The sequence below is a fragment of the Clarias gariepinus genome, chromosome 23 (assembly GCF_024256425.1).
Source record: "Clarias gariepinus isolate MV-2021 ecotype Netherlands chromosome 23, CGAR_prim_01v2, whole genome shotgun sequence".
In the NCBI taxonomy this organism is placed as follows: Eukaryota; Metazoa; Chordata; class Actinopteri; order Siluriformes; family Clariidae; genus Clarias; species Clarias gariepinus.
The window spans coordinates 15,808,023-15,823,430 of record NC_071122.1 but is presented as its reverse complement, the minus strand read 5'-3'; the positions used below and the strand labels follow the sequence as shown (position 1 = coordinate 15,823,430).

The 15,408-nt window shown below is 39.8% G+C and overlaps 1 protein-coding gene across 1 annotated transcript in view; it reads right to left on the bottom strand.

The window, feature by feature from the left end:
* foxj3 (forkhead box J3) overlaps nt 1-15,408 on the bottom strand; it is a 110,997-nt gene that overhangs the window by 55,744 nt on the left and 39,845 nt on the right. Inside the window, exon 2 of the mRNA XM_053483875.1 lies at nt 3,154-3,572. Within this exon, the coding sequence (XP_053339850.1) occupies nt 3,154-3,474 (321 nt within the window). The 5' untranslated portion in view covers nt 3,475-3,572. The remainder of the gene's footprint in view (nt 1-3,153; nt 3,573-15,408) is intronic.

The following is a 15,408-nucleotide window of genomic DNA, read 5'->3' as shown; positions in this document are numbered from 1 at the left end:
ATATTGAGATGATTAAATGAGTTGCTGCCATCCGGATTAGCCCAGTCTCATCTCTCTAGCATAGACTACATTATCATAGAGAACAGACGTGTGCGTGCGCTGGGTTGTAAATTCCTGCTGCCGACATCTCCAGGGGAACAGCAGAGCGGTGACGGCACGCCGACCTACATTCATCCCAACCACATGCACAATGTATGTGCGAATACATAAATATAGCACTGCATAGGACCAAGACAAAGGAATCCCTATTAGATAGATACGAAGGAAAGACTGCAGGTGATATTTCCAAACCCATTCCCCAGTCTATAAAATATAAAATGTGCACCAGTCGTATTATCCCTCCCAATACAGCCTAAAAGCAGGTGAATGTTGCCGGTCTGACAAGCTGGACTCCTGACAAGCCCGGACCACACATTCCATCACCTGCATTACATACACACATGGATAATATTAGTGCCCCCTTCTGTCTCTGTCGTTTACGTATTAAGAGTCAGACATATCCACCCATAAATCTCCTCACAGTCATATTAGAAAGCAGGTTAATTAATTAACTAAAACGAATATTTTTTTGAAAATCAGTTTGAAAAATATTACCGTGTTTTTGTTACAGCTACGATTTACATCATCACATCAAACTTAAATTTATATCATATGGTTTTAAATATACACACATCCACAGTTAAACCTTTGATTGCGAGCATAATTTGTTCCAGAAGCAGGCTTGTATATCAAAACACTCGCATATCAAAGTGAATTCAAGAAATAATGGCAACTTAGACGAATCGTTTCACAACCCAGAAATATTCATATAAAATAAATTAATACAAAATATAATAAGTAAAAATAAAAAAATTAACCTGCACTTGACCTTTGAAATGAATCATGGCTTGTGTGGGAGAGTAATAAAAGAAATAACAGTTCCCTGTTTAGTTGCAACATATCATTTTTAATGCACTTAAATGCTAAACAATAAAAGAACCATCTTATTTACCAAGTTTGTAACAAATTCAGTTACATTTCCATATAAAATATAATACTGGTCATTATTTTTTTTAGTGCTGTAGAGAGAACACGAAGCAAATGCAAACGAAAGTGCGGCTTGGGATGGTGAATTATTACCGTATTTACCCTACAGTACTTATACCGAAGAAAATGACAGAGCCTTCCAAAGTGAATGTGCTTACATGCGTTACAGTACATATAGGGGTAAAATCTGTATTTTACATCCTAGCACAGTGGGAGACACAGCCGTACTATACTGTACAGCATAGTATACGGGTTAACCGTTACATTCTTTTGCCCCCTTTTTTTTTTTTTTTTATTTAATAATATATTTTATAATTTTTATAAAAATAAGCATTTTTTCGACCACATCCAAAATTGTATACATTATGTATAAAAAAACATGGTGGCGTAGTGGTTAGCACTGTGGGCTCAACCTCCACGGTCGGGGGGGTTCGATTCAGAGTGATTTAAGGGTTCGTGGTGATTGAAACCTCCAACGTATACCCCGCCTTGTGTTTGAAGATACATTTTGCAAAAAAATATTAATAAATAAATGAGTCGCAATTAGTCATTAAAATATTTTTCCGTGAGGTAGTGTTTCGTTCTTTGTCCACAGCATTAACTCATGCTAGCTGCTTGCGTGTCTTGGGTTACAATCTAAAACTTAAAGATGCTTGAACATGCCAGGGCAGTATCCTTGTACATCGCTTTCTGCGTACATTAAATTCAGAAATCCATTTGTTGTGCAGTTTCCTGATGCAGGCCAAGGACAAATAGGGGGCGGATGTCACGAGAAGCATTAAGGCACAGCCATGAAACTGAACTTACCAGCATTTCTTTCTAGGTAGTACTGGGGGTGTGTGTGTGTGTGTGTATATATATATATATGTGTGTGTGTGTGTGTGTGTGTGTGTGTGTGTGTGTGTGTGTGTGTGTGTGTGTGTGTGTGTGAACCCATGTGTGCAGCGAGAGAATGAAAGACTAGCAGTACAAATCTTGAAGAGCATTAATACCTCGTGAACCCAAACAGACCTCTTGGAAATTACAATTTTATTTATTTTTTTATTTTTTCAAAAGCAATGTAATAGCATTTGGTAAAATATAACTGCAGGAACTTTTGTATGTTAGAAAAGGTCATTTTTTCCCCTTCAAAGGCTGTTGATGGTTTTAAATTTTAGCATAAAAGTATTTAATTGGAGGTTTTGATTCTGGGTTTATCAAATAGGGGATAGATTAAGGGGAAGAGGAAAAAAAAAAGGGAAAAACTATCATGAAACAAATTAAGAAACGAGACCAAAAGTGTCTGGGTGATGAGTGAACTTATAAGCTTGTATAGCCTTGCTTAGACTGATGTAAACATCTGCTGCACAGAGAAAGGAAACATGAGGGAGGTGAAAACATGCTCCTACATGCACGCAGCATGTCTCTCACGGATATGAACCACATACATATCGCTTTGACTGCGATGGAGCCGCAGCAGAGATTCTATTGGCAATAAATGTCAACTGATTGGAAAGCTCATTCTAATATCAATTTCCATCTCCGCTCTTTAAAAGGCAATCAGCATGGCTTCATCTCTGTATATCACATGCTACTTGAGAAGATGACACAGCAATGGCGCTCTCTTGCATAATGGACTTGTATCAAGGCATCTGGCATGAATAATACAATCCATGAATAGGAGATTTTTGTCTGAGGCTCATTTCAGATGGGTCTGCTCCTCTGAATATCAACACTTTCAGTGCTCACATTTCAGCCTGAAAAACGGCTTCTATTTTCTCCTCGCTTGAAAAACAAAAACAGTGTTAAATATTAACGCCCCCCCCCAAAAAAAAATAAAAAATAAAATAAAAATTCAGATCAGAACTGCTTCCTTCACAAAATGGAAGCGACGCTTGCAAGTAATTTTCTACCTTTATATTTGCTAAATAATTCCCTTTGCGAAACATCTTGACGGGATAAGAAACAAGGATAATTTCACACATTAACCTTGGCCGCCTCGTCCTGCCCGAATTTTGGGCTGATTTGGCGCACTGATTGAATTTAAGTGGAGTGACTTCCACTTGCATGCATGCAAATGCTTATTGATGGGAGGTAATAATAAATGAATAAATACTAAACTTAATCCTTGGCACGCACTGCTCTTACCTTCCAGCCACTGCCCGCCTCTCTGTAGTAGGGGAAATTGTCACAGATCCACTGGTAGATTTCGCTCAGGGTCATTTTCTTCTTTGGTGAGCTGTTGATGGCAAACGTGATGAGGCTGGCGTAGCTGTATGGCGGCTTTCCATCTTTGTGCTGCTGTACCTCCTCCTGGTCCAGGGTAGTGTTCGGGTCCAGCAGGGCACTCTTCTTAGCCATGCCTGGGCCGTGGGTACTCTGGGCATCAGCCTTCTGGATGGCCGCCCGCATGGTCAGCTGCGGCAGCCAGTCCATGGAGGTTAAACTGCTCTCCAGCTCCGAGGTCATGGTGGATGGAGCAGATGGAGACCGGGGAAAGACTAGGGGCGAGCGCGGAAGCTCCTTCAGATCGGAGCCCAAGCGCCTCGGCAGATTCCAGATCAAAACTACAGAGAAAAAAAAAAAAAAAACAAGTTTACTCAACAAATAGCAGATCAGAGAAAGAAATCCTAGCTGACCAAACAGTAAATAAATAACCTGCTAAGAAATGATGCTCATCACATTATCTCTGTGACAGTTTTCAATCAAATTCAGATATTAGCGATCATAACAATGAACAGCAAATCGCCCAATCAAACCTACAGGAAAACACAGAGATCATTTTTATTTTACTGCAGAAGTGAAACAAAATAAAAGAAATGTCTGTGCTTTCATCAGCCTGGCCCAGCGCTGTAGAACAGACACCGGTCTGTAGTGCAGACCGACCAGGCTGTCTGGCCCACCTCCTACCTCTGTCCTACACACACAGGCTCGGATTACAGCAGTGTGAGTCAGCGCACCAATGCTGCGGAATTGTTTTCACAACTGCCAGCCAAATGGAGGAATGGTTCACAAGGAATTCCGATTTTCCTGTGGGCCTAAGGGTAGTAACTCTCTCTCCCTCTCTCTCTTCCATGTTTTCCCTTCCTTCACTCCACCCTGTCGGAGTTGTAAACAAGGCACAGAATTGTCAACGTGCCTTGTGCCAGCTTGTGGCTGCACCCTACACCCACAAACAACCTTGTGTTTTAGGCAGCATGCCCTCATTGCTCCTAAAATAGAAGAGGACGAGCGTTGCGGGAGGGGGGGCACACGTTGGCAGACTAAAACCCAACTTGCAAAAAATTATTATTATTTTTTTTTTTAATTGGTGAGAAAACAGGCAAGAGAAATGCACCAAGAAAAGAAAGTACATCACATAATATATAATTTTTTTAATTCAAGAGAAAAAATAAACTGATCTTGAGAACCTGCGGAGACCCAAGAAGTAAACGCTTTACAAAATAAAGGGAAGTTTCTTAAAAATCTGTTGGCTAGTATGACACATTTTTCCCCTTTTGTAACACTTGAAGGTTTTTTTTTTTTTTTTTAATAAAACTGAGTCATAACCCTATGGTTTACGACGAGATATATATTTATTATCATGTGAAAGATTTGCTCAACTCTCTATCCTGTTCCGTACAAAACTAAAATGGTAAATTTACTGTAGACCGAACCGTATTCTCTTCTCAATTAGTTGCACATGTCCATTATTTAGACCATTCACCAAGCAGAACAAACCAAAACAGAAGAAAACTACTACAATTCTTAAAATTTCCACGACATGCATGTAACATTAAATCTCCGACTCTAACAAGACAGGCGCACGAATTTCCACTTCACTTCAAATGATGGCCAGAAGCCAGAGTTCATGCCTCTGTTCAGACGACGCTGCTGCTGTTCTGACCTTGTGTAAATGGTCCAGATGCTGTGGAAAATCTCCCATGTGCCATCTTAATTAGTGCACCTCGACAGAGGCAGGAATTAAAACACAACCAGAATCTACCCTCATTAGCCCAAACCCAGTGAGTAAAGCAGGGCATGACGGGGTGGTGGGGTGATTCGGGGGAGGGGGGGTTGTTGGGAGGTGTCATGAGCCTGCTGGCACAGGACAGTAAGAGGCCTGGCAGCTGCTCTGCTTCAATATAGAGGTCAGCCAGTCCAGCACACCCTCAGGAGCAGACGCACTGGAAGTGCTTTGATTCTTTTCACACTCTACATAATTCTTTGATTCTCATCACACTCTACAAAAAACAACAACAACAAAAACAATACATTTTAAAACAAAAAGCAGACCATGATTTAAGATTAGGCAACAATGCTAGTTAGCCATCATTTTATTCTTTATAATTCTAGCTGACGCATAAAATCACGTCACGGCAATGAGAACCGCTGCAAAGCACTAGTGATGAGTCGTTCTTTTTCAACGTCTTTAGCGTTGTCTTAAAGAGTGATTCGTTCATTTTCTACCAGGCGCGCATGCGCAAAGCATCGCAAAACCTCCGCAGGATATGTACAGGAAATATAAAGGAGTAGTTACCTTTGATTCTTTTGGTACAAATCGTTCGTCCTTTGGTCACGTGACTCCTAAACGAACGACGCTGACTAGAAGACCCATAAGAAGAATGGGTCGCTAAATTCTGTTTCCTGTGTAATGCACTACATGGCATCTATGAGTCACATGACAAAACAACAAACAATTCAGACCAGAAGATATGAGAGGTGAGCTGGTCATTCTGTTTGTCATAATATGTCCTTAGCTGCATTGTAATATTTTCATTACTGAAACTTTAGCCAAATATTTGTGTATGTAGACGTATTGGGGGTCTGTTTATTGAAAATGTAACATTTTATTTTATCTCTGATAAAAAGAATAAAACAAACTAAATGATAAAAAAAAAAGATTAATTTCGATGAACGAGATTCAAAGAACAGAGTCACTAAAACGATCCAAACTTCCCATTATTATCCCATGATAATAATATAATATTATTGTGTGTGTGTGTGTATATTATATATATATATATATATATATATATATATATATATATATATATACACACATAATATATATATTATACACACACACACACACACACACACACACACACACACACACACACACACAATACTCTTTCCCTACAGTACAAATTAAAGTGCTACATAGTGAAGACACCAACTGTGCATGGACATACTGTTTAGTCCGCTTGTATACAGTACTGCGTGGGACTGACGGAGCTGAGGGTATATAAATAATCCGCAGTGGTTATTGAAAGAACAGAAACTAACAATATTTTGACACTGTCTGGTCACTAAAAGATGAAATATCTTAGAAATTTAAAATTTAACAACAAGGATACTTGAGATGACCATCATTTACTATTTTCTAGAAAAAAAAGCATTTCTTACTTCTTTTTTTCGTGAAAAAAACAAACAAAAAAACAGCTAAAAACTTGCCCCTTATTGTGCCACGAAAAACGGCTGACTCTCTGACTCTCACAGGATTGACGGTTAGACCTGCTGCATACATGTATGTAACGATTTTTGACACACTAAAAGTATGTACATGTCTGGACATCACACCCTCATGTACTGTAGGTCTTAATAAAGACATGATTTTGCATGGAGGCTACGAAAGAACATGTCCACTGTATATCACGCAGACAGTCCTGACCAATCTACTGAACTAAACTTTAGGGATGAATTGAAACATTGACTGCTCCCCAGGTCTCATCATCAGGGATCAGGTGCCCGACACCACTAAGGCAAGACACCAGCCAGACTAAAATTTAAAGTAAATCCTGCTCAGAAGAGTGAGGCTTATAATAAGAGCAAAGCAAGGGCCCTGCACCATGAGCTAGCATATATCTGAGCTAGCGTATAATGCTAAGTAGAAATGTCTGGTCAACTCTGATACAAAATCATCTTGATCAAAATACTACTTGGCAAGTCAAAAACGTATTAGCGTAAAGATTGGCCGAGCTTTTTCAGAGGGGCGAGATAAGAGGTACTTAGTGCTCCCACATTGATCACGGCTCTACAGCCAATCAGGGGCGTCTGTGATGTGGTCGGCTGGCGTCACGTGGTTCGGAGAAAACCTGTAATAGTCTTTGACCCTCCCGACTGAGTGTTAGTATTAGCCTGATGTGGGACCCTTGATGGGAAGGATTTAGACACAGGAATTAGGGAGAAAAATAGGGGGAAAATCCCCCCTGAAAAAAAAGACTAAATACATCCTTTAACTGATACAAGTACAGGTAATCCCCGACTTACGAACAAGTTCAGTTCAGTCCGATTTATTCTCAAGTCCGACAAAGTGAGTCTTATACGCCTTTGACATGAATAAACAATCTAAAGCATACCGATCCACTTGACTATATCTCTGTCCCCTTTTTCCACACTGCCATCATGTGACTATGCCTAAGGAGTGCTTAATGCTTTTAAATCACGAGGGAAATCCCGGTTCTCCGCTCAGTCTTAGAGCTGTTTTCCACTGTATTGGACTGTGAACTTTCACAGGTGTCTTCAATCCTGTAATCAGCCAGTGAGCCTATATATAGGGCTTTAGGTAGACACTGTGTTGTTTGGTGACATGGCGTGTACCACACTCAACATGGACCAGAGGAAGCGAAGGAAAGAGTTGTCTCACTAGATTAAAAAAAAAATTATAGACAAGCATGTTAAAGAAAGGTAAAGGCTATAAGACAATCTCCAAGCAGCTAGACGTTCGTGTGACTACAGTTGCACATATTATTCAGAAATTAAAGATCCATAGGACTGTAGCCAACTTTCCTGGACATGGCCGCAGAAGAAAAACTAATGACAAATCAAAGAGACGGAGGGTAACAAAAGAGCCCAGAAAGACTTCTAAAGAGATCCAAGGTGAACTTCATGCTCAAGGAACATCAGCTGCATCATCCGTCGTGACTCCCAAAGTGGACTAAATTGGAGGCGACCAAGGAGGACACCATTGTTGAAAACAAATCATAAAAAAAGCCACATTGGAATATGCCAAACTACATGTTGACAAGCCACAAAGCTTCTGGGAGAATGTCCTATAGTCAGATGAGACAAAAATGGAACCTTTTGCCAAGGCAAATCAGCTCTATGTTCACAGACGAAAAAAATAAGCATATTAGGAAAAAAACACTGTCCCTACTGTAAAACATGGAAACAGCGTCTTCAAACCGGAAACAACTGGAGCAGTTTGCTCATGAGGAGTGGGCCAAAATACCTGCTGAGGTGCAGAAGTCTCATTTCAGTTACAGAAATCGTTTGATTGTAGTGATTGCCTTAAAAGGTTGTGCAACAAACTATTAAGTTAGGGGTTCCATCATTTTTGTCTAGGCCTGTTCCATGAGTTTATTATTTTTTTAAATAATTCCGTTAAAGCATGGTTGAAAAGCAGTGTCTGACTTTTATTGGTTACCATTCATAGAATTTTTATTTATTATTACTTTTGTCAGATTAAAGTTATTTCTGTGACCATTGAGAGTTTTGCTTTCATTGACCGAAGGGTACCAACAACTTTGTCCCTGTTTGTATATATCCACTTACACACTGAACATATTTTATATAATTGCAAATATTGGTATCTGGTGCACTGCAGTGTCTATTTTTATATTTTTATATTTTTATATATACGTGAGCTATTTCTGTGATTGAAATGGAAGTAGAACCGCGGTCCGTTCGTATCTGTGAAAATTCGCAACTTGAATGTCCCTAAGTCGGGGACTATAACTACATCATACCAAGAAATAAATTCTTCCATTGGATCTGCCCCACTTGCAAGGTCAGATTGAATTTGTGCTTCAGAGCCCGACAAAGCAATTGAAACATTCGTCAGTTAAATGTAACCTAAAAAGGCTTACAACACATGATGCACAAGATGCATTGAAACTAACGTTGAGTTCCCTGCTTATGTGGCAACAGAGATATTTTGAGGCTGATCCTACTTGACCTTTAGTCTAACAGGAATAATAAAAAAAAGCAGCCCTGTTCACTAACAGTACTACAGACTATATAGGGTGTCAATGTCAAAAACGTTCGCCAGCCATTCTTAGAGTTGTCAGAACGAGGAGCCGTACGTTTACAAAATAGACACTTTACATTTTGAAAGACAAAAACAGAACTGGTTGTTAAAATAAGCAGATAGGAACAGATGTAAACACAAACACACAAACCTGAAATCAAATTCGATGCGGCCTGATTCTTATTATCTTAGGAAGCTTGCATCATTCGATATATATCCTACAGCCAAGTAAAGCAAGGAAAAATGAAGCTCATCAAATGAGTGATAAAATGTCTCGCTGCTCACACACAAAGGCTGCATTAGCACATCATTAGGAATGCAAAAAAAATGAAGTGACAAAGTACCTAAATGACAAAGAAGTCGCTATTATTTCCCCATGATGCAGATTTCAACATAAAAAAGAGAAAGAGAAAAGCATAAACAGATGTTTCATAGTTTTACTCTGATTTTTAGAGATCTTGGTAAGTTGCAATGACAAAAAAAGAAAAAAAAAAAAACCATATTAATCTCCAGATAATAACAGTAGGAGTTAACCGGAGTTGGAATGTGTGTGTGTGTGTGGTGTTAACAAGCAGTCGCGTCACGTGAGTGGTGGAACAGGCCTGTTGGAGGATAGTAATTTGGCTTAGGCAGAGGGGAACTGCACTTTGTGAAATCCATCCACACTGCCTGAAGATCTGGCATACCGCCTCACAACAAAAACAGTGATGTAACCTAGTAACAAGGCATTGACATCCCCGGCTCCAACCCGAAAAACCTGGGCCATAGCTTCCATAGACAGTGTTGTTACGGAGTGTGGCAAGACCTCAGGTTGTCTTAGTGATTACAGGAAGGAAAAACAGGGAGGGGTGGGAAAGTCTCTCACCTGCCCTCAAGTCAATGGGATATTCCTCACTTTTTCCAGCCCAGAGGCAAAAGGCTTATCAAGGTTTTTTTTTTTCTTTTTTAATGTGAATAACAAAAATAACAACGGCTTTTTTGAAGATTTTTTTAGTAGAATCTGCTACAGCCCATCCTACACCTTTTTTACAGAAGAAAGCTAAAAAGAAAAAGAATAATGCCAAGTCTTCGCCTCTTCCATTGGTTCTGGACTAGAGGACATTAATAACCAATCCATTACTCGAGTTCGCCGGACATCATTACTTTCCTGCTCACCTTAACAGCCAACAGCACAATGTTATTTTTTTCCCCTCATTACTGCCTGCAAAAAATAAAAATAAATAAAAATCCTCCTCTCAGCTCAGTCTATTCTAGACCAGTGAGGATCTCGGGTTACATGTTGTGGGTGACTGGGCTTCCTTAGTGGAGAACCCGCTTCAGACTGGTAGATCTGATACGTGTGTGCGTGTTTGTAGAATGGGGTTTTATTGTCAACTGTGGGAAGAGATGTTTTGCAGTAATAAGGCTTGACAGCTTGGGTGGTGTGTCCTCAGAGTGCACGCCTTTGTTGGCTGCCACAACGGGGGACCGATTCCCACCACAACGGTCTACAGAGACCCCTCTGTGTGTGTGCATGCGCTGCATAATTAATCTGCCAATCAGGGTGAAGCTGCGATGAGATACGGCAACATGTTCATGTGCAGGTGGCTGATAATCAAACAGTACCATGTGGCACCAGGTAAATTGTAGGTTCATGAAATAAAAAATAAAAGTGAAATGAACAGCAAAACCGTGGCTAATCTCAAGGATTTACACGCCATGTGCTGGGAATAAAATGGCATGTCAGATAATTAATAATAATAATAAAACTGGTACTACGTTTTTAACCGTCACGTCTTTATTTACTGGTTCTTATACAGCACCAAAGATCCTTACAGGTTAATCAGATACATGACACGGTATGGAGGTAAAAGCAGAAACGATGGATGACTGTAAAAAAAAAAAATAATAAAACGTCCAGTGCAGATGCATTCAAATAATTACTGAAGAGAAAAAGAAAGGCATTTGAATATATGCAAGAGTAATTATGCCATTTGGGGATATTAAAGAGATTTTCTCAGCAGTTGGCCACCACTCACAGGCTCTTTCATAGCCGGGTGGCAAATAGCAGCACATGCTGACAAACACAATGCCTCGGGCAATCGCGCATTCCGGAGGCCCTTACACCGTCGACGCTCGGCATCCCAGTAATTCAATAAGGCCTTTCCAGTGAATTAGCACACTCATCAGGAGCGGGATTGTCTTCATGTCCCCCAGCAGCTTGGCTAGGAGGTACCCTTTGTGTGTGGAGCAGCAGTGCAACTCTGACACCAACCATGCGAACCCAATTACTCTGCTCCGTTCGCCCGAGGCCTCCACATTAACACATATTCCCCCCTGAGAAGTGCAGATCAGTGCCAGCCTGGCAGTCACTCGCCACAGCCTGCTGCTGCTGAATCACAAATAATGCACTTAAGGCTCTGGCACAAGAATAATTTGTCCTGGCATTCTTGAAAGCTCCTTTCTCATCAGAATTCCAGTTTGTTTGTTTTTTTTTTCCTGGCCAACAATTAAATACTCAGCTCTTCTTTGATTCTGATATGCTCAGCAGGAAGCCGCAACAGCACGCCTCAGTACCACAGCAGAGCCAACCTGAAAGGCACCCCGAAGGCACTGGGTACTCTTACAGTCATGTGGGAATTAAAGCACTCGGTCAGTCCATTTTGCACCGCATATAGACACACAGAGAAAGGAGCGGGAGATGGGAATGGATCGCTACAAGTTTACACACGACACAAAACAAAACTAAAATCATGTCTTATAAATAAATACCCTATGCTTCGTCACACAGATGAAGGACCAACACAGCAAACTGGTAACTTCTGTTCTGCTAATCATTTTAACAAACAGTTTGTTGTGCTGGACTTGTGTGAAAATGGACGAAGAAAACAATAAGGTTATTAATTTGCAATGGTTTTTGGTTGTCATCATAAAATGATTATCGCTCCAGATCTAGAAGGAATTATGTAGGGTTAATGTGAGCTCGTTGCAGCTTCTGTTGCAAATGAGACAATGCCATGGGATAGTCTGTGCCTTACATGCAGGTACTGTAACGTTAACCAAAACGAACACGTCAAACTTTCTAATAGCTAACTAGCTGTTCCAGGGTTAAATCCCAAATAGGCTAAAATTTAAATCTGTAGTGCATTACAATGCCTTGCTCCACAAACCAGATAGTGTCCATTATGTAATGACATTACATTGTATCGTGCTTCTGTAACTGGTTTTGAACGTGAGTTTTGACAACTGCTGAGTAAGATTCCTTTTGCCATACAGTAGTGGGCGGGACCATGGGGAAGAGACATCGTGACGTCGAGTGCAAAAGGTAAAGGTAAGTCGCGGACTTGATGTTACCGATTCATTGAAGAACGCCATTAACAATCTGATGAGAATTAACTTAGAAACAATCTGATTAATGGTAAAATGATTGGCAAAACATTTCTTTTGTTTATTTGTTTGCTAGGGCCACATATGTTGCTAGTTCACATCCTTCAAAACCTCATTCTTTATTTATATTTTTCAAACTGTACCTCTCTAGTGGTGTCTAACAGCAATTTTCTCCTTCTACATTCATAATGCTGAACCGCACACAGACTCAAGCGAGACATTCACGACACCACACTCACACACATGTAAAAACGCAAATCTTTGCTGCACTATTTTTTTTTTTTTTTACAGAACTACACAATTTCCTGACAAGGAAATATTAGCAAATGCAGATTCTTTCTGCAAATAAACAAAGAGTAATAATGAACAACTATTAAAAGAAGAAGGTTTAGATAAAAAAAAAAAAAGTTTACTTCATACTGTCAGGGGGAAAGTTCATATAGATTTAAGGATTTGAAGTCGCGAACACAAGTGTGTAATGAGTCACAGAGCTAATCTGAGGAAATGAAGAAGTGAAACGTGGTGACTCAGAAGGGGAACACCAGTGACTTGCTAATAATTATACGGCATAAAGATGAATGACTTAAAATCTGTAGCACTGAAGCATTTACAGCACTGACCACCTACATGCAGCTCCGACGGCACTGAACTGCAGAACGCTAAAAGAAATATTATGGATAAATTTTTTTTTTTTAAGTCCAGAGATTACACCTTAGTCACTGCAGGTGTGGGCAGATACGGGCTGTTTATATAATGAAATAAGTTAAACCATTTTATTTATTTTCGGCATGTCCAGCTTTATGAGTAATCCTCGACTACAGGTAGCAGAGCTTTCAGGAATTCAACTTGTCTTTCGAGGCCGTGCACCTTGGTCACACCTAGAAATAAATTCCACCGACTCAAATTTTTTAAGACTTAATCATTCGTTTGAATGACTCCCAAGACCACGGCGTCTTATCATTTAGGACTGAAGGTTAAACTCAAAGAAAGCAAACATAAAGGGGTCTGTTTGGCTGAACTCAAGTCACAAAGCACGCACACACATTTTTAGATTAATCAACAAGCAACTTTCATGATGACCAAACATTTATAGCCTGGTTTATGCAACTCCATCCTCATCATCGCTCAGTGAAGGTGTTCAGCTTCACACAGTCAAGCCTTTGTCGAGTCCTTTTTTTTTTTTATTATTATTATTGAATTTCATGATGCTTATGAAGGAGTGTGTGTGTGTGTGTGTGTGTGTGTGTGTAGGCTCTCATTGCATTACACAGGGTGTCCCAAAAAACTCTGACGTCATTTGATATATGAATATCTGACTAACTACATGTCCCAAATAGACTTCCTGTTTCAACAACACATTTAAACGATTATGGATTTTAAAACCGATTTCACAAAGCTTCACAAAATGTTGAATACGTGCACTGTCTGCGACACGACACACGTCAAGTTGTCAGTCTGGCTCTGACACGTTCGCTTTTGGCGAGTCCCTCATGTGCTCAACTGTAGCTCTGGGATTTTCTCCCCCCCGAATGTGAACATTACGCTTGTTGATTTCGACATTCGTATAAAATGTGGCATCATCAAACTCCTCATCTTTAAGTTCCTGTTGCATAGCAACATAAAATTGAACAGAAAACATGGTTAGTTAGGTGTTTTTTTTTTTATCTGTTTTGAAATTTGAGACACACTAACAATCACTGCTGTAAGGTATAAATAAAACAAATTAACCCGTTTTTACCTTTTTAAAAGAATAGCGACTGAGCAGTGTTTCTGTGTAGAGCAGAGTGTGTGTGTGTCTGAAGGTAAAAGTAGGAGGGGTCTGTGTGAGGGATCATTAACCTCTCCAATGAGACTTGCTTTTGCTTTACATGCGTAGTGCACACACATGCAGACACAAAATAAAATGTTACACCTATAGTCTACACCTATATTTTTCTCCCCCAGTGAAGTCATGTGCTCTTTGACAGCATCTTTTGGGTCACTGTTTTGCCGCAAAACGAGTTCCGGATCGGATGGATTTTCTGTAAATTTGGCTGACAAAATTCCAAGTTCATTCTTTATCTACCATCATGAGTCACATCATTAATACGGATTGAAGAGTCTGTTCCAGGGGGAGCAGCCCTGACACTGAACTCGATTATTTAAGTTATATGTTTAAAATCATGTGCTAATGCGAAGCGGTTCACATCCTGTTGTAGGGCTCTTATGAACGCTGCTCTAAAAGTCACCTTTTACTGGTAGACCGTCACCCCTGCCCTGTAGAGGTTAATGTCACTCTCACTGTTATTTTTAGGTTTTTCTTCACAGCTCACACAATGCTCGTCATCAGCCACTGCTTTCACTAGCCACTCTGTTCTAAGGTTGTGAAGACTTACACAACTTACATTGGGCTTTTTTTTTTTTTTTTTTTTTTTGACTTTTCCCCTTCCCAGAGCATTTTACACCGTGATACCGGCCATGCCAACGCCAGTGCAGCTGCTCTGATCGCTTTTCCCCTCTTTTCTCGGTTTTAAAACGGCTGGTTTTCCCCCCTCCATAGACTGTTCTCTGGTCTTCATGCTGGTCGATGCTTTCAAACAACAAATTTAGCTTTTTCAGTTGAAACCAGAAATCAAACCAAGAGTAGGTATTGAGATTTACTAACGGTTTCAACGAAAAAAGATGCACCAGTTGCAGTTTCCTTGAGCTGCTACTGGTTTCCGTCGTTTGAGTCTGACCTGTTTATTTAAATTTTCTTTCCTTCTTTCCAAGAATAATAACCACAAACTTTTTTGGTACATTTTCCTTTGTAGGTTTATAAAAAAATATTATTATAATTATTAGCAGCAGTAGTATCATTATCATCAACAGTAATAAAAAATTAAATTTATTTTTTTTCCTTCAACCCTTGTTAAAATTCTGTACCCTGTCTTCAAGTTCGTAAAAACGTTTTGTTTTTTTTTGGATTAACTGCAAATTACCCAAGGGGTTAAAACATTAAACTACAAGTTGCAAGACTTTCTACTGGACAGAGCTATTTTGAACAA